Genomic DNA, 25,591 nt, shown 5'->3' on the forward strand with positions numbered 1-25,591 from the left:
AACAGAAAAAAACATATTTAAAACATACAAATTAAATGCCAAGAGTAAGACAATACCTTTCAATAAAAACCCTAAATGCAAATGGATTAAATTCCTCACTCAAAAGACACAGACTGACTGACTGAATTAAAAAGCCTGACCCAACTATACATGTTGTCTTCAAAATACTCACCTCACCTGTCAAGACCTACACACACTAATAGTGAAAGGATAGAAAAAACACACCTCACAAATGGAAACCAAAAATGAGCAGGAGTAGCTATTCTTATATGAGATAAAATAGACTTTAAACTGAAAACTATAAAAAGAGACTAAGAAGGCCGTTACATAATGATAAAGGGATCTATCCAACAAGAGATAACAATCATAAATATTTATACACCCAACATTGCAACACAAAGATATATAAAGCAAACACTGTTATACCTAAATAATGAGATAGATCCAAATATGATAATAGCTGGGGACCTCCCTCAGCATTGGACAGTTCATCTAGGCAAAAAATCAAAAGAGAAACACAGAATTTAAAGTAAATTTTAGACCAATTGGACCTGGCAGATATCTACAGAACATTTCGTCCAATGATTACAGAATACACATTATCTCATCAGCATATAGAACATTCTCCAGGATATACCATGTTGGGTCACAAATTGAGTCCCAAAATTTTTTTTAAAAGAGATTATTTTATGTATCTTTCCATACCACAATGGACTAAACCTAGAAATCAATAACAAGCAAAACTCTAGAAACTATACAAATACATGGAAATTAAACAAATGCTCCTGAATGACTTATGGGTCCAAGAAGAAATTAAACAGGAAATCAAAATATTTCTTAAAACTAATAGAAATAAAGAAACATCTTTCTAAAACCTGTGGGATACCACAAAAGCAGTACTAAGAGGGAAGTTTATTGTAATAAACACTTACATCAAAATAACAGAAAAAATTTCAAAAAACACAACCTAATGCTATATCTATAGGAACAGCCCAATCTTGAAATTAGCAAATTGAAATAAGTAATTAAGATTAGAGCAGAAATAAATTAAACAGAGACCCAAAAAATGATACAAAATATCAATGAAACAAAAAGTTGTGCTTTTTTTGAGAAGATATACAAAATAGACAAACCATTAGCTAGGCTAACTAAAATAAGAGAGAGAAGACCCAAATAACAAAAATTGGAAATGAAAAAGGAGACATTACAACCATACCACAGAAACACAAAGAATCATTAGAAAGTATTATAAACAACTATACCCAACAAATTTGAAACCTGAAGGAAATGGATGAATTTTTGAACACATACAACATGCTGAGACTAAACTAAGAAGAAATAGAAAACCTATACAGACCAATAACAATTGGTTATACCAATAACAATAAGCAATGAGACTGAAGAAGTAATCAGCAGTATCCCAAAAAAGAAAAGTCCGGGACCATATGGCTTTACTGCTGTATTCTACCAAGTTTTTAAAGAGTAATTAATACCAATTGTCTTCAAACTATTCCAAAAAGTTGAAACAGAGCCCATTCTCCCAAACTCATTCTATGAAGCCAGCATCACCCTGATACCAAAACCAGACAAAGATACAACAAAAAAAGAGAAAATCACAGGCCAATATATCTGATGAACACAGATGGAAAAATCTTCGACAAAACATTAGCAAACAGAATACAGCATCATATAAAATAAATTACATATCATGATCAAGTGGGATTCATCCTAGGAATACAAGGATGATTCAACACAAGCAAGTCAATAATATGATATACCACATCAACAAAATCAAGGACAAAAACTATATGATTATTTCAATAGATGCAGAAAAAGCATTTGATAAAATTCAACATCACTTCATGATAAAAACTCTCAGCAAATTACATATATAAGTATCTCAACAAAATAAGAACCTAATAAGACAAATCTACCACCAATACCATCTTGAATGGGGAAAAGTTGAAAAGAAAAATACAAGCTTGTCCACTTTCACCACTCCTATTTAACAGTATTGGAAGTACTAGCCAGCGCAATTAAGCAAGAGAAAGAAATTAAGGGCATCCAGACTGGAAAAGACAAAGTCAAAATGTCCTTGTTTGCAGAGAACATGATCCTAAAGAGTCTACAAGAAAACTCTTAGAGCCAATAAACAATTTCAGTAAATTATAAGGATACAAAATCAACACACAAAAATCAGTACTATTTTTATTCTCCAATAACGAACTTCCAGAAAAAGAAATCAAGAAAGCAAGCCCACTTGCAATAGTCACACAAAAAAATAAAATAAAATGCCTAGGAATACATTTATCCAAGGACATAAAAGATCTCTAGAACAAGAACTACAAATCACTGCTGAAAGAAATTAAAGAGGATGCAAAAAGATGGAAAGACATTCCATGCTCTTAGATTGGAAGATTAACATTTTAAAATGTCCATACTATCCAAAGTGTTCTACAGATTCAGTGCAATCTCTTTCAATATACCAATGACTCTCTTCACAGAAACAGAAAAAATAATACTAACATTCATACGCAACAACAAAAAGACCCTGAATAGTCAAAGAAATCCTGAGTAAAAAGAAATAAAGCCGGAGGTATAACATTACCTGACTTCAAGTTATACTGCAAATCTATAGTAACCAAAAGAGCATGGTACTGGCATACAAACAGACACTCAGACCAATGGTACAGAATAGAGAACCCAGAAATCAAACCACATACTTACAGTCAACTGATCTGTGACACAGGCATATGCTGGGAAAAAGACTACCTCTTCAATAAATGGTGCTGGGAAAACTGCACATCCATATGTAGAAGAATGAAACTAGATTTGTAGCTCCGTATACCAAAATCAACTAATGAATGGATTAAAGACTTAAATATATAACCTGAAACTATGAAACTCCTAAGAGCATAGGAGAAACACATCAGGAGGCAGGACTGAGCAAAGACTTTATGAATAATACCACTATAGGACAAGCAACAAAAGAAAAAATAAACAAATGGGATTATATAAAACTAAAAAGCTTCTGCACAGCAAAAGAAACAACAGAATGAAAAGACAACCTACAGAATGGGAGAAAATATTTGCAAACTATCCATCTATCAAGGGATTAATATCCAGAATACACAAAGAACTCAAACAACTTAACAGTAAAACAAACACGTAACCTGATTATAAAATGGGCAAAGGAGCTGTATATGCATTTCGCAAAGGAAGATATAAGGCTAACAGACACATGAAAAAATGGTCAGCATCACTCAGCATAAGAGAAATGCAAACCACAGTCACACTGAGATATCATCTCTCCCTAATTAGACTGGCCATTACCAAAAAGACAGAGAATAACAAATGTTGGCAATGATATGGAGAAAGGGGCACTCTCCTACACTGCTGTTGGGATTGTAAAGTAGTGCAGCCACTATGGAAAACAGTATGGAGATTCTTCAAACCACTACAGATAGAACTGCCATACAATCCAGCAATCCCACTGCCGGGTATATTCCCAAAGAAATGTAAATCATCATGTCAAAGGGATACCTGCACTCCCATGTTTATCGCAGCTCTACTTAAAATAGCCAAGAGTTGGAACCAACCTCCTAAATGTCCATTGGGGGACGACTGGATAAGGAAAATGTAGTATATATACACGATGGAATACCACACAGCCATAAAAAAGGAATGAAATTCTGCCATTCAGGGCAACATGGATGAACTTAGAGAAAATTACATTAAGTGAAATAAGCCAGGCAAGGAAGGATTAATATCACATGTCCTCACTCATAAGTGGAAGCTGGAAAAAAAAAGAAAAAGAAAAACCCAACCAAACAAATAAAGAAAGGAAGCTACAACAATCACAATTAGTCACTGAATTTTCAAAAGGAGAGAACCAAACTGAGGCCACCAGCAGAATGAAGTGGGGAGGAGGAGGATTAGCAAGAAATTGGTAAAGGGCCACAAAAAATGATTACAATGTGTAATGCTGAATATACTAATTATTTTGATTTGAGCACCACATATTGCACACAGGTATCGATATTCAATACTGTACCCCACAGATATATACAATCAATTATGTTTCAATAAAAAAAATTTTTTTTAAAGATAAAAAATACCAAATTGACTCACATTTACTTTGTTATTCAGGATGATAAATTGTGTTAAACTATCCAGAACTTTCTGTTTTTCTAAAAGGAACATACAGAGAAAGTGGTTTGTTGGCATAAGTTTGGGTGAAGTTATACGGATAAAAGTCAGGTCTGCACAACTTACTTCTACCTACATTTCAACATTTCCAGATATTTTTCTACTATTTCCAGACACGTAACCTAAGCCCCATTCAAACCGGTCGCTGAATCTCACCTTTGCTTTGTATAGCATTTAATACCCTGGGCATGGCATGTCCCTTCTGCCTTTTCCTCCTCTCAAGTCTTTACCACTCAAAACTCTTTGTATTTAAACTCCATTTTATTTAGAGGATATTTAAACGCCATTTTGCTATTATGCCATGAAGCCTTTCATGAATCTAATCAAATAAAAAATTGAAAAGCTCTCTTTCTTTTGAATTCCATAGTACTACTAATTCATTGTTCATTCACTGCTTTATTTTCCAATCTCTCTTTTAGAATAGGGATTTTGCTATAAAGGTCTGCCAGAGAAAGCATTTAACAAATGTTGAATAAATGCAATGGGGCTTAACTAAACACGGATTTAGAGTATTCAGTATCACACTAATATAAAAGAATGACAGACATGTGAACAGCAACTACAAATTATGATCATTGTTGTTGCTGCAAACTTCTCCAAAGTACATTGTATTTATGTCATCTGAATCCCATATTATACAAAATTATGGAGTCCCTGACCTGGACTACTACCTCCCTCATCAGCCTCAAACACATGTAGTGAAATAATTAAAGCAGCTCTGTGAGCTATAAACTAACTACACTGCTGGACCCCCTCCTACCTGATTCCCTATTCATGGCTTAGGATTTCAAAGCAAAGTGAACAAGGCAAAGAAAGAAAGAAACATAAGTGGTCAAGCCAGTTACAGGTAGAAATATAACTACAGGTCAGAACAACAAGAAGTAATTTATTTCTTTATAATGAACATGGACCTCTAAGAAGATATAACAATGATTATTAGTATTACCTATGACTAGCTTCATTTTAATTTCTCTTCTGGTCTACTTCAAACTACCTAAGAGAATTTAATCACAGGGAGTCATTTCCATTTTCAAAAATTTAAATTGGTAGGAACATATAATGTAAAATGCTCCCTAGTAAAGGAATCCCTTAAAGGCAAAGACTCTTTTGAATTAATCTTTGTATTCCTGCACCAAGCATAGCACCCAGTACATGATAGTGGCTCCTTAAATGCTCTCTGAATAAATATCCCCAACTTTTAAGAATACATCAGTTCTTTAAACTAAAAAACAAAACAAAACAAAAAACCAAAAAATTTTTAAATAGAAAAGGAAAGTCTTCTAATTAAGAAAAAAAGAGACAATTTCTCACCATTTTATTTAAGAAAGCATATACTTGGAAATGCATACATAGTTTATTACTCTGATAGTAATATCAAAAAGCATTGAAATATATTTACCCATTATATGATTCAGACACACCAGCAAATGGCTCATTTTCACACTTGGCATAAATAAATATAAAACTCAGCGCAAGAGCAACTCCAGATGTGAACAATGAAAACTTCATTGTATTTTTACAGGTCATTTTGAATTTCGAAACAAGGATACCACCTAAAACCTGACCAAGAGCAGCTCCAGGAATTAAAACAGCCCCTAATAAGAAAGAAGGCACAGACAGTGAGAAAACATATAAGTATGCTCAGTAACTCATACCAACAACTGGAAGGCACCAAAAACAAGCACCAATACAGTTTTAACATACAAATGTATTCACTTGATATAGAAATATATACATAAATGACTTAATAGTTCCATGAAGTAAGGAATTAGTAAAATTAATGTATTGAACACTAAGATTAACACACATTCTAGGCTGGCCGGTTAGTTCAGTTAGTTACAACACAGCCTTATAACACCTTATAACCTTAAGTAAGGTCACGGGTTTGGATCCCTGTGCCAGCCAGCCACCAAAAAATTGTTTTAAATTTTTTTTTTTTAAAGATTAACACAAATTCTTTTTTGCCTTACAGCCTTTGTCTCTCTCAAGTTCATACAATGGATTGACTAACGTCAGAAAATCAGAAACTTTTATCAAAATTAGCATAAAGTTTAAATTTTAAGGAATGGAATATCTAAAATTATATATTATCCTAATAAAAATGTAATGTGGTAAATTAAAAGTATTAGATTAAATTAGAACAAAGGAAATGTTTTACCTCCAAGGGTAGCTGCAAAGCTGGATGTCAATCCAAATTGATTTTCTATATATTTAGGTAAAAATGTAGCAAATCCAGTAGAAATTAAGGCTTCTGAAGATGTTGATACAGCTAAACACATAAACACAGTATTCCTCATCAAATTCTAAAGAAAAAATACAGTTAACCAAATGAATAACTATGATTATACTACAAAGAACAGCATTAGAATGTACATGATATAATAGTACAATTTTTAATAAACACAATATAATTACCTATAAAATTTTGGCATTTCCTCCAGCACAAAAATATAATTAAAGATAATTAATAGATTTACATATACAATGATGAGAAAATTTATAGGGTACCTGGAGTACTGACAGATAATTCATCAGTACAGTGATTATGCCTTTATCACATTCGAAGGACTGAGGAAAGGAGGTAAAAGTCCACCTAGAAAGGTTCCCTTCCCCAGTCTTACTAAAAATATGCTTACTGTAAGTCTACTTCCTATTTAATATTTTATTGTTTTTTAAAAATTATGTCTAGTAAATGAAAAATTTGAGACTGTGAGCACAAATGAGACTGTGACTACCAAACTCATAGTGTTGTTCCTTGATTAAAGGACTTAATAGTCTAAGATAACTTAGACAGGTGTAGGGTATAAAAATTTTAGGTAGGTATCTATATTGCTAGAGCTTTCAGAATCTTATTTATCTACAGAGGGGAACAGAGAGATCCATTATTTTAATATATTTAACTACAAAATGAAAACCAAATCATAGTTCTGAAATATTAAATGCAAAAAAAATTTCATAAAACCAAGTAACACATACACCCACTCACACAGGCATACATACACACGCATACATACACACACACACACACACACACAGAGGAGTCACAAAGGGGCAGGGTAAGAGATTTAGAAGTCAGAATTAGATAACCTAAGAATAACAGGAGAAACAAAAGAGGAAGTACCTGGATGAAAACATGCAATAATTTGTAATAATAATAATAATAATAATAGTAGTAGTAGAATATACTTAAGTCTTCAGATTGAAAAAGATAATGGATTCCCAGAAGGAGTAATGAAAAAAGCCAGATACTTAGACATAATCTACTAAATTTCCCAAAATCAAAAATAAATTTAAAAATTTACAAACTTAGAGATGGAATAAATAAATATAATCGCACCAAAATCGAAATTCTCAATTGCAACACATTTAAATAGAAAAGAGCAAACAATATCCACAGATTACTGAAATTAAAGGGGAATGCCCCAAAAGCATTTGTTCAGTGAGAAATATCATTCAGACATTCAAAGATACAAAAGTTGTATTCCATCCAAGGAAAAGTGGCAACAAAATGCTCATCCATAGCGATGTGAATCAGAATAGAGATCTCTAAGCAAGAGACCATAAGGATTAAAAAAGCAATGGTGGGCAATGACTCTTGTTAGTAATATAAATTAGCATTTATAAAATAAATTAAATGGAAATATATGAAATAGAACAAAACTACTGTAATAATTGTAGTTAGAATTAAAATTATGAACAATCTCAGCAAAATACAAGAATGTGCATATATGGGGAGGAGAAAGGGAGAGTTGAAAGATGTGCTGAGTGAAGATAAAACACTTTAAGATTTTCATTTGAGAAGGAAGCAAAAAATAATGAAAAGTAAATAATTATTCATTATAAACTCTCTTATGAATAAAGCTTTTATGATGTTAAATAGTTTTTCTTCTGAGTAAAACAGAATAGAACATAATACCTTTGTTTCTTTAACCTCAGCTTCAAATTAAGTTACCACTAACCGCCACATCTTTCATCAGGGAAAAGTATTGGTTTGGCATTATCAAATATATATTTACAGTTCAGTGATAACTGATCTGTATGGATCAGTTATCCATGGAATACTGGGCTATAGCGCTAACAAGGAACCTCTGAATACTGATATTGCCAATAAGATAACTTATGCTCTTTCAACCATTCTGCTCTGGAATAGTTTTTATTTACTCAAAGGATAATAAAACTAAATCTGAAGAGTTATTTATAAGAACTAGAATTGTAGTAAATAAGCAACAAAAAATGTACTATGAAAATATTTGTGTGTATACATATTACATGAGGGTACTTCAAAAAGTTCATGGAAAGTTTTGTATTACCTTTCCATTCTACTTTTCCACAAGTTTTTTGAAGTACCCTTGTATGTGTGTGTATATGTATCCATGTGTAGTTATTTACGTGTGTATGTAACACATACACACATCTACATATATGTACATGTGGAGTGTGAGTGTGTATGTGTATGAGAGATAGAGAGAGACAGAGAGAGAACAGTTTTACCTTGACAGCAGCTGGAAAATCTTTAATACTTTTTCCAAAATTCTCATCTGCATATTGTAAAGAATTATTCTTATTCTGATGAGTCTGAGAAGTTTTTCCAGCTTGAATTTTTGCTGTACCTAAAAAAACAGTAAATGTAGTTCCTGTATCACTTCACTCTTCATTTTAAAAAATGCTTACTTTTTAAGGCACACATTTCCACAAGTATATCAATTCCATAACATAAAAGGCCAGTTCCTCACTTTGTCACCAAAAGTGTACAAATATCTACATATGTAATCAGGCTGTCTGAAGAGCTAGCGTTCACTACCACTAGCTTAAAGAAGTTCCAACTAGTCTAAACATTAAAATGAGACAATTTTCCTCTAATCACATTTTACTGTCTCCAATTAAAATCTCTTAAAAATTTTTCTTCCTTCCTAATGAGTCTCTTTTTCATTCTTTATATATTAATATACATTTGTGGCTTTTTAACTTTGCTCTTTTTAATTCTAATATACTTAGCAGATGAAATAATATTTACCATCTATTAACATGTCCCTTTAATTTGCAATAATGGTATTGTAAATAAATCTGAGAAAACAGTCAACGTATGGAATTTTAAATTGGATAGCTCAGGTAGAAAGAAATGAATGATTCTACCTTCTTCTAGTCTGCCAACTTTTCTTTCACCCATTTCGAAAATTTAATCGTCTATCCTGTTTCAAATAACAATAAAACAACTAAATACCTTCAGTATAGAGAAAAATACTTTAACAGATAGATGTGTATTTATTTTATTGGTTATGAATATTCACGATACAAAGCTGATCGTCACCCTTCGCGCCTTTGATATGAGGGCCAGATTCACACTGGCAGCATACCCATTACCACAAATAGCATTTGTACCCCATGTCCCTCACCCAATTAGCCCCAACCTCCTTCCCCCTCCCCCTTTCCCACCCACTGCTATTGGTACCCTAAAGAATGCTCTCTCCCTCTGCAAGTCCAACACACCACTGTGGACTTTCTTTCCTTCCTTCTTTCTCTCTTAGCTCCCACTTATGAGTGAACACATGCGGTATTTATCCCTTTGTGCTTTCCTTCTTTCACTCAACATAAGTTTCTCCAGGTTCATCCATGTTGTTGCAAATGGGAGTATTTCATTCTTTTTTACGGTAGAGTAGTACTCCATGGTGTATATATACCACATTTTCCTTATCCAATCATCCATCGATGGACATTTAGGTTGGTTCCATGTCTTGACTGTTGTAAACAGAGCTGCAATGAACATGGGGATGCAGGTATCCCTTCCACATGATGCTTTCCATTCTTCTGGGTATACATCCAGAAGTGAGATTGCTAGATTATATGGAAGATCTATTTGTAGCTGTTTGAGAAACCTCTATACCGTTTTCCATAGTCGTACTAATTTACAGTCTCACCAACAGTGTAGGAGCATTCCCTTCTCTCCATACCCTCGCCAGCATTTGTTATTCACTGTCTTTTTGATTATAGCCAGTCTAACTGGGGTGAGGTGGTATCTCAATGTAGTTTTTATTTGCATTTCCCTGATGACTAGTGATGTTGAGCATTTTTTCATGTACCTGTTGCCCGCTTGTATGTTTTCCGTTGAAAAATGTCTATTCAGCTCCTTTGCCCATTTTTTAATTGGGTTATTTCTTTTTTTACTGTATAATTGCTTGAGTTCCTTGTATATTATTGATATTAATCCCTTGTTGGATGCACAGTTAGCAAAAATTTTCTCCCACTCTGTAGGTTGTCATTTCACTCTGATGATTGTTTCCTTTGCTGTGCAGAAGCTTTTTAGTTTGATACAGTCCCATTTGTTTGTTTTTTCTTTTACTGCTTGTGCTTTTGGGCTCATGTTCATAAAGTCTGTGCCCAGACCTAGTGCCTGAAGTGTTCCACCTATATTTTCCCTGAGTAATTTTACAGTTTCAGGTCTTATACTGAAATCTTTAATCCATTTTGAGTTGATTTTAGTGTATGATGAGAGGTGCATACCTACTTTCATTCTTCTGCATATGGATAACCAGTTTTCCAAGCACCGCTTGTTGAAGAGGCAGTCTTTTCCCCACTGTAGATTTTTGTTGCCTTTGTCCAATATCAGATGGCAGTAAGTGTGAAGGGTGATTTCTGGGTTCTGAATGCTGTTCCATGGGTCTGAATGTCTGTTTTTATGCCAGTACCATGCTGTTTTGGTTACAATACCTTTGTAGTATAATTTGAAGTCTGATAGTGTTATGCCTCTGGCTTTTTTTTTTTTTTTCCTCAGGATTGCTTTGGCTATTCGGAGTCTTTTGTTGTTCCACATGAAAGTTAAGATTGTTTTTTTTCCATTTCTGTGAAGAATGTCATTGGTATTTTGACGGGGATTGTATTGGATCTGTAAATTGCTTTGGGTAGTATAGACAGTTTCACAATGTTAATTCTTCTAATCCAAGAGCATGGAATATCTTTCCATCTTTTTGTGTCTTCTTTAATTTCTTTCAGAAGTGGTTTGTAGTTCCCATTGTAGAGATCTTTCACATCCTTGGTTAAATTGATCCCCAGGTATTTTATTTTTTTCATGACAATTGTAAATGGGCTTACTTTCTTTATTTCTCTTTCTGTTAGCTCATTATTTGAGTATATAAATGCAACTGATTTGGGGGCATTTATTTTGTATTTTGCAACATTATTGAAGTTATTAACCAGCTCTAGGAATTTTTTGACAGAGCCTTTAGGTTTTCCTATATATAATATCATGTCATCTGCAAATAGAGGAAGTTTGGCTTCTTCTTTTCCAATCTGGATTCCCTTTCTTTCTTTCTTTTGCCTGATTGCTCAGGCTAGTACTTCCAGTACTATGTTACATAGAAGTGGTCAGAGTGGGCATCCTTCTCTTGTTCCTGTTCTTAAGGGAAAGACCTTCAAATGTTCCCCATTCAGAATGATACTAGTGGAGGGCTTGTTCTAAATGGCTTTTATTGTGTTGAGATACTTTCCTTCTATACCTAATTTGTTGAGAGTCCTTATCATGAAAGGATGTTGATTTTTTTCAAATGCTTTTCCAGCATCTATTGAGATAATCATATGGTCTTTGTCCTTGAGTTTGTTGATGTAATGGATCACATTTATTGACTTTTGTATGTTGAAACATCCTTGCATCCCTGGTATGAATCCCACTTGATCGTGGTGTATGACTTTTTTAATGTGTTGCTGTATTCTGCTTGCTAATATTTTGCTGAGGAATTTTGCATCTGTGTTCATCAAGGAAATTGGCCTGTAATTTTTTTTGTTGTGTCTTTATCCAGTTTTGGTATTAGAGTTAATGTTGGTCTCATAGAATGAGTTTGGGAGAGTAGCTACTGTTTCAGTTTTTTGAATAGTTTGAAGAGAATTGGTATTAACTCGTCTTTAAAAGTTTTGATGGAATTTAGCTGTAAAGCCACCCGGACCCAGACTTTTCTTTGTTGGAAGATTGCTGGTTACTGCTTTAATCTCATTGCTTGTTATTGGTCTGTTCAGGTTTTCTCTCTCTTGTTGGTTCAGTCTGGGTAGTTTGTATGTGTCTAGAAATTTATCCGTATCTTCCAGATTTTCATATTTGTTGTCATACAGTTGTTTATAATAGTCTAATGATTTTTCATATTTCTGTGGTATCAGTTGTAATGTCTCCCTTTTCACTTCTGATTTTTGTTATTTGGGTCTTCTCTCTTCTTTTTTTTTTGTTTTGTTTTTGTTTTTTTTTGTTAATCTAGGTAATGGTTTTTCTATTTTATTCATCTTTTCGAAAAAATAACTTTTTGCTTCATTGATCTTTTCTGTTATTTTATCGGTCTCTATTTCATTTAGTTCTGCCCTGATCTTAATTATTTCTTTCCATCTACTACCTTTAGGTTTGGATTGCTGTTGCTTTTCAAGTTCTTTTAGGCATAGTGTTAGGCTGTCTATTTGAAGTCTTTCCATTCTTTTGATGTAGCCACTTATGGCAATAAATTTGCCTCTTAGTACTGCTTTTTCAGTGTCCAACAGGTTTTCATGTGATGTATCTTGATTTTCATTGGTTTCAAGAACTTTTTTGATTTCCTGTTTCATTTCTTCTTGAACCCATACACCATTCAGGAGTCTGTTGTTTAGTTCCCATGTATTTGTATAGTTTCCAGAGTTTTGCTTGTTATTTATTTCCAGTTTGAATCCATTGCAGTCTGAAAAGATAATTGGAATGATTTCATTTTTTTTTAATTTGCTGAGACTAGATTTGTGACTTAATATGTACTCTATCCTTAAGAATGTTCCATGAACTGATAAGAAGAAAGTATATTCTTTAGCTGCTGGGTGAAATGTTCTGTACATAAATGCCAGGTCCAGTTGATCTAAGGTGTAGATTAAATCCTGTGTTTCTTTGTTGATTTGTTGCCTGGAAGATCTTTCCTATACTGAGAGAGGGGTGTTCAGATCACCCACTACTAATGTATTAGAGCCTATTTCTTTTTTTAGGTCTAAGAATGTTTGCTTTACATATCTCGGTGCTCCAGTATTTGGTGCATATATATTTATGATTGTTATGTCTTCTAGATGGGTAGATCCTTTTATCATTATATAGTGGTCTTCTTTGACACTTTTTATGTATTTTGGTTTAAAGTCTATTTTGTCTGATATAATAGCTACTTTTGCTTGTTTTTGGTTTCCATTTGCATGGTATGTCATTTTCCATCCCTTCACTTTTAGTCTGTGTGTGTCTCTACAGGTGAGGTGGGTCTCTTGGAGACAGCATATATTTGGGTCTAGCTTTTTAATCCAGTCAGTCAGTCTGTGTCTTTTGAATGGGGAGTTTAATCCATTCACACTTAGGGCAGTTACTGACAAGTATTGCTTAATTCCTGTCATTTAATTGCTTTTTGTTTAGATGATTTAAATATCTTTTGATCATTACTTCCCCATTTATTTCGCTTCTTCAATGTTAGTTGGAGACTTAATGTGGCATGATATACCTTCTTTCTTCATTGGCATATTTGTTTTAATGGTGAGTTTTGCTCTTTCTTGTGTATTTGTGATAGAGGTCATAATTATTCAGATTCCAGATGCAGTACTACCTTGAGAAGTTTTTGCAGGGCTGGTCATGTGTAGGTAAACTCCCACAACTTTTGTTTGTTTGGGAAATACATTATTTCTCCCTCATTTCTGATGGAGAGATTTGCTGGGTAGAGAATTCTTGGCTGGCAATTTTTTTCTTTTAGTATTTTGAATATATCATTCCACTTTCCTCTGGCCTGTAGGGTTTCGGTTGAGAAGTCTGCTCCTTGATGTGGGCTCCCGTAAAGGTGACTTGATGCTTTTCTCTTGCTGCTTTTAGAATTCTCTCTGTTTTTAAGTTTTGCACATTTAAATATAATGTGTCTTGGAGAGGATCTTTTTGGATTGAATCCGTTTGAAGAGCTCTGAGCTTCCTGGATCTGAAGGTCTGTATCTCTCCCTATACTTTGGAAGTTTTCTGTTACTATTTCCTTGAATAGGTTTTCAATACCTTTTCTTTTCTCTTCCCCTTCTGGAATACCCACAAATTCGGATGTTAAAGCACTTGAAGTTGTCTGTTATCTCTCTATATTTTCCTTATTATTTTTGATTCTTTTTCACTTTTTTTTTTTTTTTTTTTTGGTCTGCCTGGGTTATTTCAAAAAGACCATCTTCGAGATCTGAGATTCTTTATTCTGCCTGCTCTACCCTACTGCTCAGACTCTCTGTTGTGTTTTATTATCTCACTGAGTGAATCTTTCATTTCAAGGAGTTCTGCTACACTCTTTCTTAAGGTATTAATCTCTTTGTAGATTTCCTCTTTCATAATCTGGATATTTTTTCTTGTTTCATTGTGTTCTCTAATTAAGTCTTCTTTTATTTCTTTGAGTCTGCTTAAGATCATTGCTCTGAATTCTTTTTCAGACATTTCAAGGATTCCCTATTCCATGGAATCTGAAATTTGAGCACTGCTGTATTCCTTTGGTGGTGTCATATCTTCTTGCTTATTTGTAGTTGTAGTATTTTTTCATTGATGTTTAGTCATTTGGTAGAGGGTTTGCTTCTTCTGTTACACTGAGGTTGGATATGAGAATCAAGATTTCTTCCTCTATTTGCAGGCTTTACTGGTGACTCTTCTTCTAACAGTGTAGTTGAGTGAGCCTCTAGTTGAGTGTTGAGAGTGGGCCTGGCTGCTACTGTGGTAGTGTATGGTCCTTGCTTGAGAGTAGGGGTGGTAGTGGCTAATACACCACCTTGGGTCCTATTCCAGAATCTGCGACCTTAGAATGAGCCACTCGACTCGCCTCTCAGTGTGGCATGCCACGGGGACCTGGCATCTCCTTCTAGGTCCAGGGGGAGAGGGGCAGACTGCACCACCACTCACGTCTCCTGGGCTGGGCTCACCTCTTGGCCCAGATATGTATTTTAATTACATGATTACACAGAAACAAGATCTCAGAGAGAGGAGTAGATTTTTTTTCCATTAACCTCATCTTTCTGGACAGACTGTCTAATATTAAAATATGGTAAAAACATGAGTATACAACAGTGTGACTTTGGTGATAATTGAAAAAAATAAGCACTTGTACTTTCAATGACAAATAATTAATGAAAATGATTTAAGGCGGATTGGACCTTGAAAATAGTGACTAACTGAATACAAATTAATAGCTTAAAAGGTTTTGTATCTTGCAAACATATAAAGCAAGATTCCAAATAAAACATAAGAAATAAATTTAGTAAGTAGTAAGGAGGTGAATATGCACACAATTTTACTGATTATTGGAAATAAATAAAACCCATAACTATTAAAATTTCTACACAGTATGTCCTAAAATGAAGATAGATAATCAAAAGTTTGCATAGGCAGGAACTGAAGTTCTGTAAAACAAATAGGATCAATCTGTGACTCTTACTAATCACACAGAAAACAACACCTGGCCTAGAATTAAAAATAAAACTCCCTATTTAAAAAATAAAATAAAATAAGTAAATAAATAAATAAACTTGTTTACCTGGTAAATGTTTTGGAAAGCAAGAAAAAGGTATTATCAAAGACCAAGCAAAGAACCAACATATAAGAAATCCAATCCACCAAGCCCCCAACCATCGTGGATCATCCTCAGTGACATCAGTGCTAGGCGAAAGGGAAACAAGAGGTAAAAGTCAACTCTACTTGATTAATTGAAACTTAGTTATAATACTCGTACGCTTTATAATTCAAGTGCATACAGTAGAATATTATAATACCCAAAATTTTAAAAGAGCCATTGTGATAAATCAGACAATAGATGGCAGGCATAAATGAGAGTTATAATAATAGTAGTTTTCAAAGTATTTCAAAATGAGGAAATGATATAAAAGTTTAAAATGTTAATAGTAAATATAAGTATGATGAATGTTTGAAAACATACATAGAACTTCTGAACACTATTTAACTTTGGTTAAGTTTTTCTCCTCTACTCTATTAAATTAAAATACATCTCCTAGCAAATCACTGAGCTATGATTTGCCCATACACTGCACTTCAATCATGGCATTTCTTTAAATGTAAAATTATTCTTAAAGTATTTATTAACAGTTTTTATAATGGTTCTCATATGCTTATATCAATAAACCCTTGCCAAAACACACCAATTACTCTTGTAATTCTTCAATGAAATTTAAACATCCTTTCTTAAAAACCTGACTTTCTACTTCAAGGGCTTCGTCATATCTTTTTACAGTTTCTAAAAGATTAACCTAGGACTAACAGCTCAGAAAACAAATCACATACCCATAACATTTTCTTATTCTTCGCTCATGGTCATTCAGAGGATTGTGCAGTTATGAGTTCCAGGGGTAAAATGAGGAAATGTGGTCACACCAAAGAATATCAACTTCTCTATTCAGGGAAAGGGGAAGGTGACTCAGTAGTTAAGAGGGGGATTTTGGAGTGAAAAAGATCTACTTCAACTCATGTCTTGGCCACATACCAACCTGTGTGTGTTGACTACCTTATACGAATATTGGAAGGATTAAATAGCACGTGAAAGAAGTTAACACACAAAACTTATGTCATCTAGAACATAGTTCAGACCAAGTATGACCTATTATTCTTCTTTATTATCACAGTTGTTAAAGCAGCATCATTGTGATCTCTGTGGCATTACCAGAGCAGCTACAGAACTTATTCTGGGAATCACATACTCTTGAAACTCTTCAGACTATCTACCTCCAACTAAATGTACTGAAAACATAACAAATTTTTTTATTGAATTCTTGTTTTTTGAACTATGCATTTATATATTTTTGAAATACCAAGAAATGTGTATTTTTTTAATTTCAAAACGTTTTCAAAAAAAAATTTTTCAAAAAAAATTTTCAAAACTTTTGAAATTAAAATTTTTTTTTTCAAAAAAATACCTATATGTTTTCAAAAATTTCACCGGGTGACTTTACTAAACATTCTTATTTATGAATAAATGCATTATTACATTAAAAGATGGTGTGGTATTGATTCATAAAGAAATGCAGCCAAAATAAGAAATTATAAAAAAATTGAATGTACATATTCAGTTTTGTTTCCTGAAAAATCCCTCTTGCTATATTAAGGAAATGTAAAATGTTCTGTCTATGATGTTAGCATTATTAAAATAAAATAAATTTAAATGAAAGAAAAATAGATATTGCCTTGCCTTTGTCCCATAGCAACATCGATGTATATGGTTAGCAGTTGTCCTCCCAACACATAGCCAATAGCAGGGCCTAAGACTGACATAGAATAGCCGATTCCTAGAACAACAAAGACATTAAAAATAGTCATATGCACAACTTTGCTTTGCATATCTAACAACAGTGAAGAAAGACAAATATTTTACTGTAGAAAAATCTAAATGGTAAGGCTTACATCCCAGCTAGCTGCAAAAAAACCAAAAACAATTACACATATTTTCACTAAAAAATACCATTTCAGTGGTATCATTTGGTCAATGGTCAAGTCAAGGAGCCTAAAATATATGACTTCAATGTAAAAGCTGTTTGACTGTAATAATAATTACAATAAACCCAATAATTATAAATCCATGAGAATTTACATTATGTTAACTGGTGGCAATATATAATCTACTATTATCCTTTACTGATAGTGATAATAATTACTGTTTACAATATCACAGAAGAAAACAAGGTAAAAATAAGGCTTTTCCACTCTGCATATACTTGGTAAGCATTCTTTTTTGTACTACACCGACTGATTTCAAAACCTGGATCTGCTGATAAGTCTGTTTCTTAAATGTGCGCCATTAGTTAAAACTTCCTCTTGGTGACTCTCCCCATCTTTACTTTCAGCAGAATTAAACTGAGCTTCTTTCTATCTGTCAGATACTTAAAATTTTGCTATATATAACTTCAAATTTTTGCAAAACAAAATTTATGCATATACCAGTGTCCTATTGTATTGCCACCTTCTAGACTTAATAACTTCTGAGATTCTTGTTCTCTTACACAAAAGAACAGGAAACTTTAGTTTATACACAAAACTAAGCACATATCAATGAAGAAAATGACATATACTAGATCAAGTCTCCAAAGTAAAGCTCACACAAGATAATCCAAAAACATATAAAAACTTCATCTGTCAACTACCTTAATTTATATTCTAACTATACTTTAAAATGTAAAAAATATATTAGTGGAACATTAAAGTATATAATTTTTAAATAGTTAAGTGTGCACTTATAAAGGATTCATGCACAAAAAAATTTTGTGATTAGCTCAGTTGGTTAGAGTGTGATGTTATAACACCAAGGTCAAGGGTTTGTATCCCCATACAGGCCAGCCACCACAGGAAAAAAAAAAAATTTGTGAATAAAAGTACATGACTAAAAACGCAGGAAATCAGTGATTCATAAATCATCTTTGGTGATGAACCTTTTTATTTTTATAATTCCTAATTGGGTTAGACTGATAATTCTGTAAGGCTACCTCATAAGTACTGTATAAGTATAAAACTGCTGTAGAATTTTCCATATTAGTAATGTGCCCAAATAGATTTATTAGTCGCTGTCAGGACTGTAATGAACACACTGACTTCCAGTGACTGTGACAATGGATCTCCAATGTTAGAGGAGTAGACCAACAAAGAGAAAACTCATGTGCAAATTAAGTATGCAATGATTAGATGTAGAGCCACGAATAGTCTTGCTATCTCTACCTTGTAAGAACAGGGAAGAATTTTAAGAGAAACTTATGCTACCAGAAATTAGGGGGGGGAAAGGGTTGATTTGAAAAGAGTTGATCTTTTAAAAAGGGGGGGGAAAGGGTTGATCTATAAAAAAGGTTGATTTAAAATGGAAAACTCCACAGAGTTTCTAGGCACTATACTGTGGTTTCTTTTCTGGACTCTAGTCAAGTCCATGTAGGACGTAATAAGTCACCATCTCCACACCCTGTGTAAGTTACCCTGGAATTCAAGCAATCTAGACAGAGTGCTGCTTGGATGGCTCTTCCCTTCCAGGAAAGTTGGCATGCCCAGAGCAAGAAATAGAGCAGGATGTCAAATCATTACATATTCCATTTACTGACTTGATATGGCAATAAATAATTAAAGAAAAAGAAGTAATATTGCATTTATCTAATGGAAATACTTATGACACTACAAGTAACTTTTTGATAAGTCTATGCCATGCTTTACTTATAAAGTAAACAAACAATAAGACAAAATGATACGGGGCAGTCATTTGAGTAACAGAGAGTAAACTTACCTATATAAAGAGAAGATTTGTGTGTAGGCACCGAGTCGTCAATAAAGGCTGTTCCCAGGGTATAAAGAGGAGTTCCCCCTGTCCCTATCAATAGTTGTCCCAAGATGAAGACATATAAGTAGTTAGAAAGTGAAGAAGTTGAAGATGTGCAACTGGTGCTATTCCTTGCTGTTAAGCAAGTGCCTATAGGGGAAAAAAAAATTTTAATTGTGAATTTGCAGAAATTAGCTAATAATTTAAATATCTATCTTACAAATTATACTTGGCAAACATAACCTTCTTCAATTATTTCTTCCAATCATTTCACTTTATTTATATTTAAGCTTTTTAAAACTACATATATTACTGGAAAAAATTATGAAATATTACCATGTCAAGATTTAGAAAATACAGAACAAAACTGAGAAACATCACTTTAAAAATCAAAATTAACAAATTTGTGGGTAAACTAATCTAAACACAATTGAAGAAAGTAATATCCGAAAAGGATATATTTCAGATTAGGAAAGAAAAAGCTAGTCATTATTTCTTTCCAAGTCATAAATATAATATGACCACCATACTAAATTTATCAATCAATATCTTACACACATGGTTACATTACAGAATATTTTGGCCAAAATAGTAATTTTCAATATTCACTACAATGTAGCAAATATTGAAGTTATATCTATTTATTTTTCTATAGCTAAAACTATTTTATTAAATTTCTTTTTTTAAAGCAATCTTTAAGTCTATAGCATATTATTTTGAATATAACCAAAGCAAAAATGGCTATCTAAGATTTCATCAAAATCTTTTTAAAAATCACTTTCAAAATAAAGACTGGATATTATGGTTAATCCGTATTTCCTAAACTCATGTGCTAATATTAATGAACTGAAATGCTTGTCAAAAATAATGCTCCCAGCCCTTTCCCTTTGAATTTCGTGTAATACTCAGGAATCTGCATTTTAACAATGGTCTTAGCCAATTCTATTTTAATTTCCTTGGTATCATATCAAGATTTATTATTTGGTGCTGAATGAGATAAGTAAGGCACCCAAAGCACCAATCCAAGATTCTTTATCTAATATTTTTAATATTAATTGAAATAAAGAAATTAAGTTCATCAATTTACCAGATGCAAATTTATGCATAAAATAAATGTAAGAAATTTTTAATTTCAAATTTAAAACATATACTCATTGTATGTACTCATGTGATAAGAGATTTATGAATATTTTGACAGATAATTTATACTTATAACTAGGCTGGGTCTGCTTTTTTTGCGTTACTTTTCTGGCCATGTCAGGCACTTGAAATGTAATTCCTTACTTCAATATTTATTTCCTGAGGAGATTAGACTAACAATCTCTTATTTAACACAATGAAATTGAATTTACTTACATATATTTCTTGGTTTACTATTTTTTCTCATTTCTTTTTTGCAATATGTAAATTACCTTTTGATAAAAGGTATGAGGGTCCTTCAAAAAGGTCATAGAAAAATACAATTAAAAGATAATACGATTCTTTCCACAAACTTTTGAAGCCTCCTCATATGTATGTTCTTTGTGATAAGCTGGTAGACATTTTGATTATATGAGAATTCCACAGGGATTTAGTGTGTTTTTCTTTTTCAGAGAAAGAAATCTATGAGGTTTCAACATACTTGTTTAAATAAATGTCAAATAGCACAGAAGAATATTAAGAGAAAAATAAAACTCTCTACCCCTGCCTGGCCTCACTTCATGCCCACCCCTCACATCACTCAGATGGAGGTAATCCCTGTTAACAGTTCCTTCTATAATTTTTCAGACATGTACTCACATGCTCACATGTTGTATATCTATTTAATTTTTTTACACAAGTAGAAAACTAAACTAAAACATACTATCCATATATTGAACAACTTACAGTTTTCAACTATTATGTCCCAGGCATCTTTGATATTGGCACTTAAAGTTGTATATGAATTTCTTTGTTGGCACTGTTATAATATTCCACAGCATAAATATGCTATAATTTATTTACCTAATCCATCAAATATATTTAATAATAAATGATGTAATACATATATTTTAATATTAATTGTTATACATATAGTTAGATAATTCTTTATTATTCCCATCACAAAGAATGTTGAGATGTATATTTTTTAAGTTCACCTTAGCACATTTGTGCAAGTCTATCTGTAGGACAGGTTACAAAGAGTGAACTGTTTTGTCAAAGTGTATATATATTTATATTTTGATGTTCCCAAATTGCCTTATCAAAAAATGATACAAATATGCAATCCCACCAACAATGCAGCAACACTTTACATAATAAAACTTAAATCACTATCAATCTCACTGGTGAAAAAAATATATACAATTTTTAAATCTTATTTCTTAATTCTATATGTATGTTATCCACTTGCATTTTTTCTGTGACCTTACTTTTCAAATTCACTTCATAGGTTCTGAGTTTGATATATGACTTATAAAAGTCTTCCCTACTCCATGATTACATATAAACTAACAATAGCTTTATTCTAGCATTTTTATTAGCTTATTTTTAATTCATATGTAATATCTTTTAGTCAGAGAAGACAGGGATCCAGCATTCTGTCTGATTAACCAATAAGCACATCTTCCCTAACTTTCCTATGAGTGGGTTTATTTCTGGATGCTCAGCCTTGTATCACTGATCTTTGCAATCCTCTCCAGCACAAATCTCTTGTGATTACTTCTCCTTTCTAAGGTTTGAAGGCATCATTGTCTTGGCCTGGCTGTCACCCATTTTACATGAAAAGCTGCATGAAAAGCTCTGTAACAATGAACAGATCTATTCATGAAATCTAATATAAACCAGGAATAATTCTCCTCATTCAAAGTGAATAACAACCAAAAAAGAAAAGCAAATGGCATGGCAGAAGAGTCTCCAGAAAAATATCACCATAATGTAGATTTTTAAATTACCATATTGCCATATTTAAAAAAAAAAAAGGAATGAAAACTATTGCCTCTTAAAATTAAGAGCTCAAAACAGGGATTTAATAATAAGCTCATGGAAGTGTGGTGAGATACGGGAAGAAAAAAAAATAGGCTGAAAGAACTTAGGAAAGAAAAAAACTATCAGAAATGAAAGTGACACTGGAATGGACAAGAGAATAGAGACTGAGAACTTCAAGGACAGAGAAAATAGACTTCAGAATTATGAACAAAATTAAATAAAGAAAAACAAAAATACCAAGATTTAAAAGATTAGACAGAAAATTATAAATATGGGATTCAGACAAAGGCAACCAAACATATGCACTACTAGAATAAAAAAAATATATATATATATACACATATACATATACTCAAAGATAAAATTAAGACAACTTTCCTGAAATAAATGAAGACTGATCTATAATTTAAATGGGCATAGAGCATCCCAGGAAAATTTGATGCAGGACTTTCAACACCAAGATATTCCCTTGAAAACTTCCTGGATTTTAAAGATCAAGAAAGATTTTTTTGAACAGCCAGGCAAAAAGATAAAGTCTCTTATGCAGAGAGAAATAAAAAACTGTAAGCTTGCATTAGACTTCTCTAAAGCAACATTAATCCCATAGAGGCAGTAAAGAAATGCCAAAAAGGAATCAGTGAAAGATAATGTGATCCACAAATTTTATGCTCAGCCAAACTGTCATTCAAATGCAATGACAAAGACAAATATTTAAACATTTTAAATCTCATAGAATGAAACTTCTCTGAAAAAAAAAACTAGGAGAGAGTACCTTTTAGCCTATGGCAAAATATAGTACTTCATTCAGAGATGCCATATGGACCTTAAGAAGCAAGTATAAAATAATTTATTAGATCGTGTTGTTATAACACAGTTTTATAAAATAGCTGGATTTACCTATCCTATGAATTCTGTGGTATTAATACTTGAGGAAACTATTTGAACTTAGGATTTGGGCAATTTCTGACGAAACACTTTCAACATTAATTAAAAGATATGTGATTTGACAGTACACCACAAGATGGAGCTCCTATGTTGTTTATGAATTTAGAAGCTCATTGCCAATAAAATTAAGGATTAGAACTTCACTCACTTAATGGACAAACCAGTGGCCACCTCTTCCAACTAATGTTTGCAGGGCCTGCTGCAAATGGGCAAGAAAATCTGCATATCATATGTCAAAATATTTAGAAATTTAACATCAAGCTCAGCCCAACCCTTAATCCCACTCAAAGGCTCACCTCCTGCTCCCCAGGCATTTGCCTTAAAGCCCTGGAGGCTAAAGGTACTGTTTTCCCCAGGGCCCATTCTGATACCAGGGAAAGGGCAAGGTGGGATTTTCCACTTCCCCAGCCACACTTTTTTTTTTTTACAGGATTTCCAGAAGGTGCTATGCTTCCTAGAGAGCTGGTGAGTGAAGAAGAGTTTTCTGGGGAACCCAATCTTCCTAATTACTGCATCAGATACTTTGAGGTGGCTAACTTCAAACAAAAGCAGCCTGTCTTTATCCCTTCTCGGAGAATGTCTATAATCTGTCTGCCCTTCTCTTAGCCACGGGGAATGTCTATAATTTGTCTGCCCTTCTCCTAGCCACTGCCCTGAGGAAAGAGAAAGAGCTGCTGCTTTTGTTTAAACCTGACCATCCCCAAATCAAATTAGCATCTTCTGGCCTGGAGAGTTTAGCTCATTCCTACCACCCTCTCCTATAATCTCTGTCCAATTTATCCTGTTACCAGTCTTTCAAAAACCTTTCTCATAAAACAGTATCTTTAAGCTTCAATGTTTGTGTTGTGCGAGTCCCTGTAAGCAGAGGATTCAGGGCCAGGCCCTTATTGCTGAGGCCTAAGAACAGCTGATGGCAGAAGATCTAAGAAAGCAGCAAGGAAAAGACTCTTTCTGAAGGTGACCAGCAACATTCTGAAGTCTAAATTTATATCCCTTGCCTGTAACAGGAGATGAGGCAGGTGGCAGCAGTGACCACCTGGGCTGCTTTGATTTGTAAAAATTGAGGGTGGGATGGGAAGAGGTTGCACAAAGAATCTCACACACAATTCAGCACTCTCCCTTTGTCGGAACTGAAAAGCCCAGAGCCTTTGCCTGCACAACCAATGCACCTGGCATGCCAGACTGGTCACTCACCTTTTATGGATACCTAATCAAGTCACGAAAGTGATTTTCAAAAGGAGTTACCACAGCATCTATAGAAGGTATTATAAGGGGGAAAAAAGCAGCATAATTTTACTAAAATTAAGATTAGGGAACTGACCACAAAAATATTTTCATGGAGCAGATGAAAAATATGAACACACATTTCACTATAAAATGAAGTAATTATTTGTATTAAGGAAGACAGCAAAGCAGTAGTAAAACAACAGAAAAGAACTGAAGAAAGAGGAAAAGAAACAAGCACTGGCAGAAAAAAATAAAAGGAAAAAAAAATTGAAACACCATAGAAGTAAAGACACAAATGAGCACAAGTGTGAAGGGAGAGAAAACACCCTAATGGGCCTATAAAAAAAGAAAGGAGAAAAGAGCAAAATGAATGATAAAGAAAACAAACAGAGGAAATGTTAAACATATAAGGTGGCCAGAGGAGATCATACTTATATATACACAAAATTGAAGTACCTGATAAAGAAAACAAAAATCATGGAACAAAGCACTCAAAGATATAATTTAAGAAAATACCATCAAAATTAAAATATATGTACGTAAATCTATATACTTCAATCTGCATAACTAACTAGGTGGCAGGAAAAATCATCACCATGATACAGCTTAGAGGACTTGAATCAAGCCTCACAGCACTTCTAATTGATTTTGGAATACATAGGTGGAGAAAGGCTATTGAGTACTTTGGACCTCCTCTCTTAGAAAGTAGTAAGTAGTATAAGCATGCATTTATGTGTAAAATGATAAAGAAAGTTAGCTGAACATTATCTATCACATATTCAAGTTACTTTTTTTCCCTCCATTACTGTCTAACATCTCACAAAGCTAATGCTCTATTAAACACACTCCTTAAAAATACTGGTTAGAAGTATAACAAAGGTGTCAAGGAAAACAAAAGTCTTAGGTAATTAAAAATATTTAAATATAGCCCTTGTATAAACAGACAAATACTAGAGGGTTAGTGCTATCAATTATCACTTAATGATTGCTATTGC

The 25,591-nt window shown here is 33.2% G+C and overlaps 1 protein-coding gene across 1 annotated transcript in view; it reads right to left on the reverse strand.

Moving 5' to 3' along the window:
• Window positions 1–25,591, reverse strand: part of SLCO4C1 (solute carrier organic anion transporter family member 4C1) — a 69,893-nt gene that overhangs the window by 18,839 nt on the left and 25,463 nt on the right. Inside the window, exons 3-8 of the mRNA XM_063088094.1 lie at window positions 19,446–19,628; window positions 17,379–17,475; window positions 15,717–15,838; window positions 8,701–8,819; window positions 6,368–6,512; window positions 5,609–5,804 (exon numbers count right to left, since the gene is read on the reverse strand). Of these exons, the coding sequence (XP_062944164.1) occupies window positions 5,609–5,804; window positions 6,368–6,512; window positions 8,701–8,819; window positions 15,717–15,838; window positions 17,379–17,475; window positions 19,446–19,628 (862 nt within the window). The remainder of the gene's footprint in view (window positions 1–5,608; window positions 5,805–6,367; window positions 6,513–8,700; window positions 8,820–15,716; window positions 15,839–17,378; window positions 17,476–19,445; window positions 19,629–25,591) is intronic.

This window comes from Cynocephalus volans, chromosome 2 (assembly GCF_027409185.1).
Source record: "Cynocephalus volans isolate mCynVol1 chromosome 2, mCynVol1.pri, whole genome shotgun sequence".
NCBI classification, from domain to species: Eukaryota; Metazoa; Chordata; class Mammalia; order Dermoptera; family Cynocephalidae; genus Cynocephalus; species Cynocephalus volans.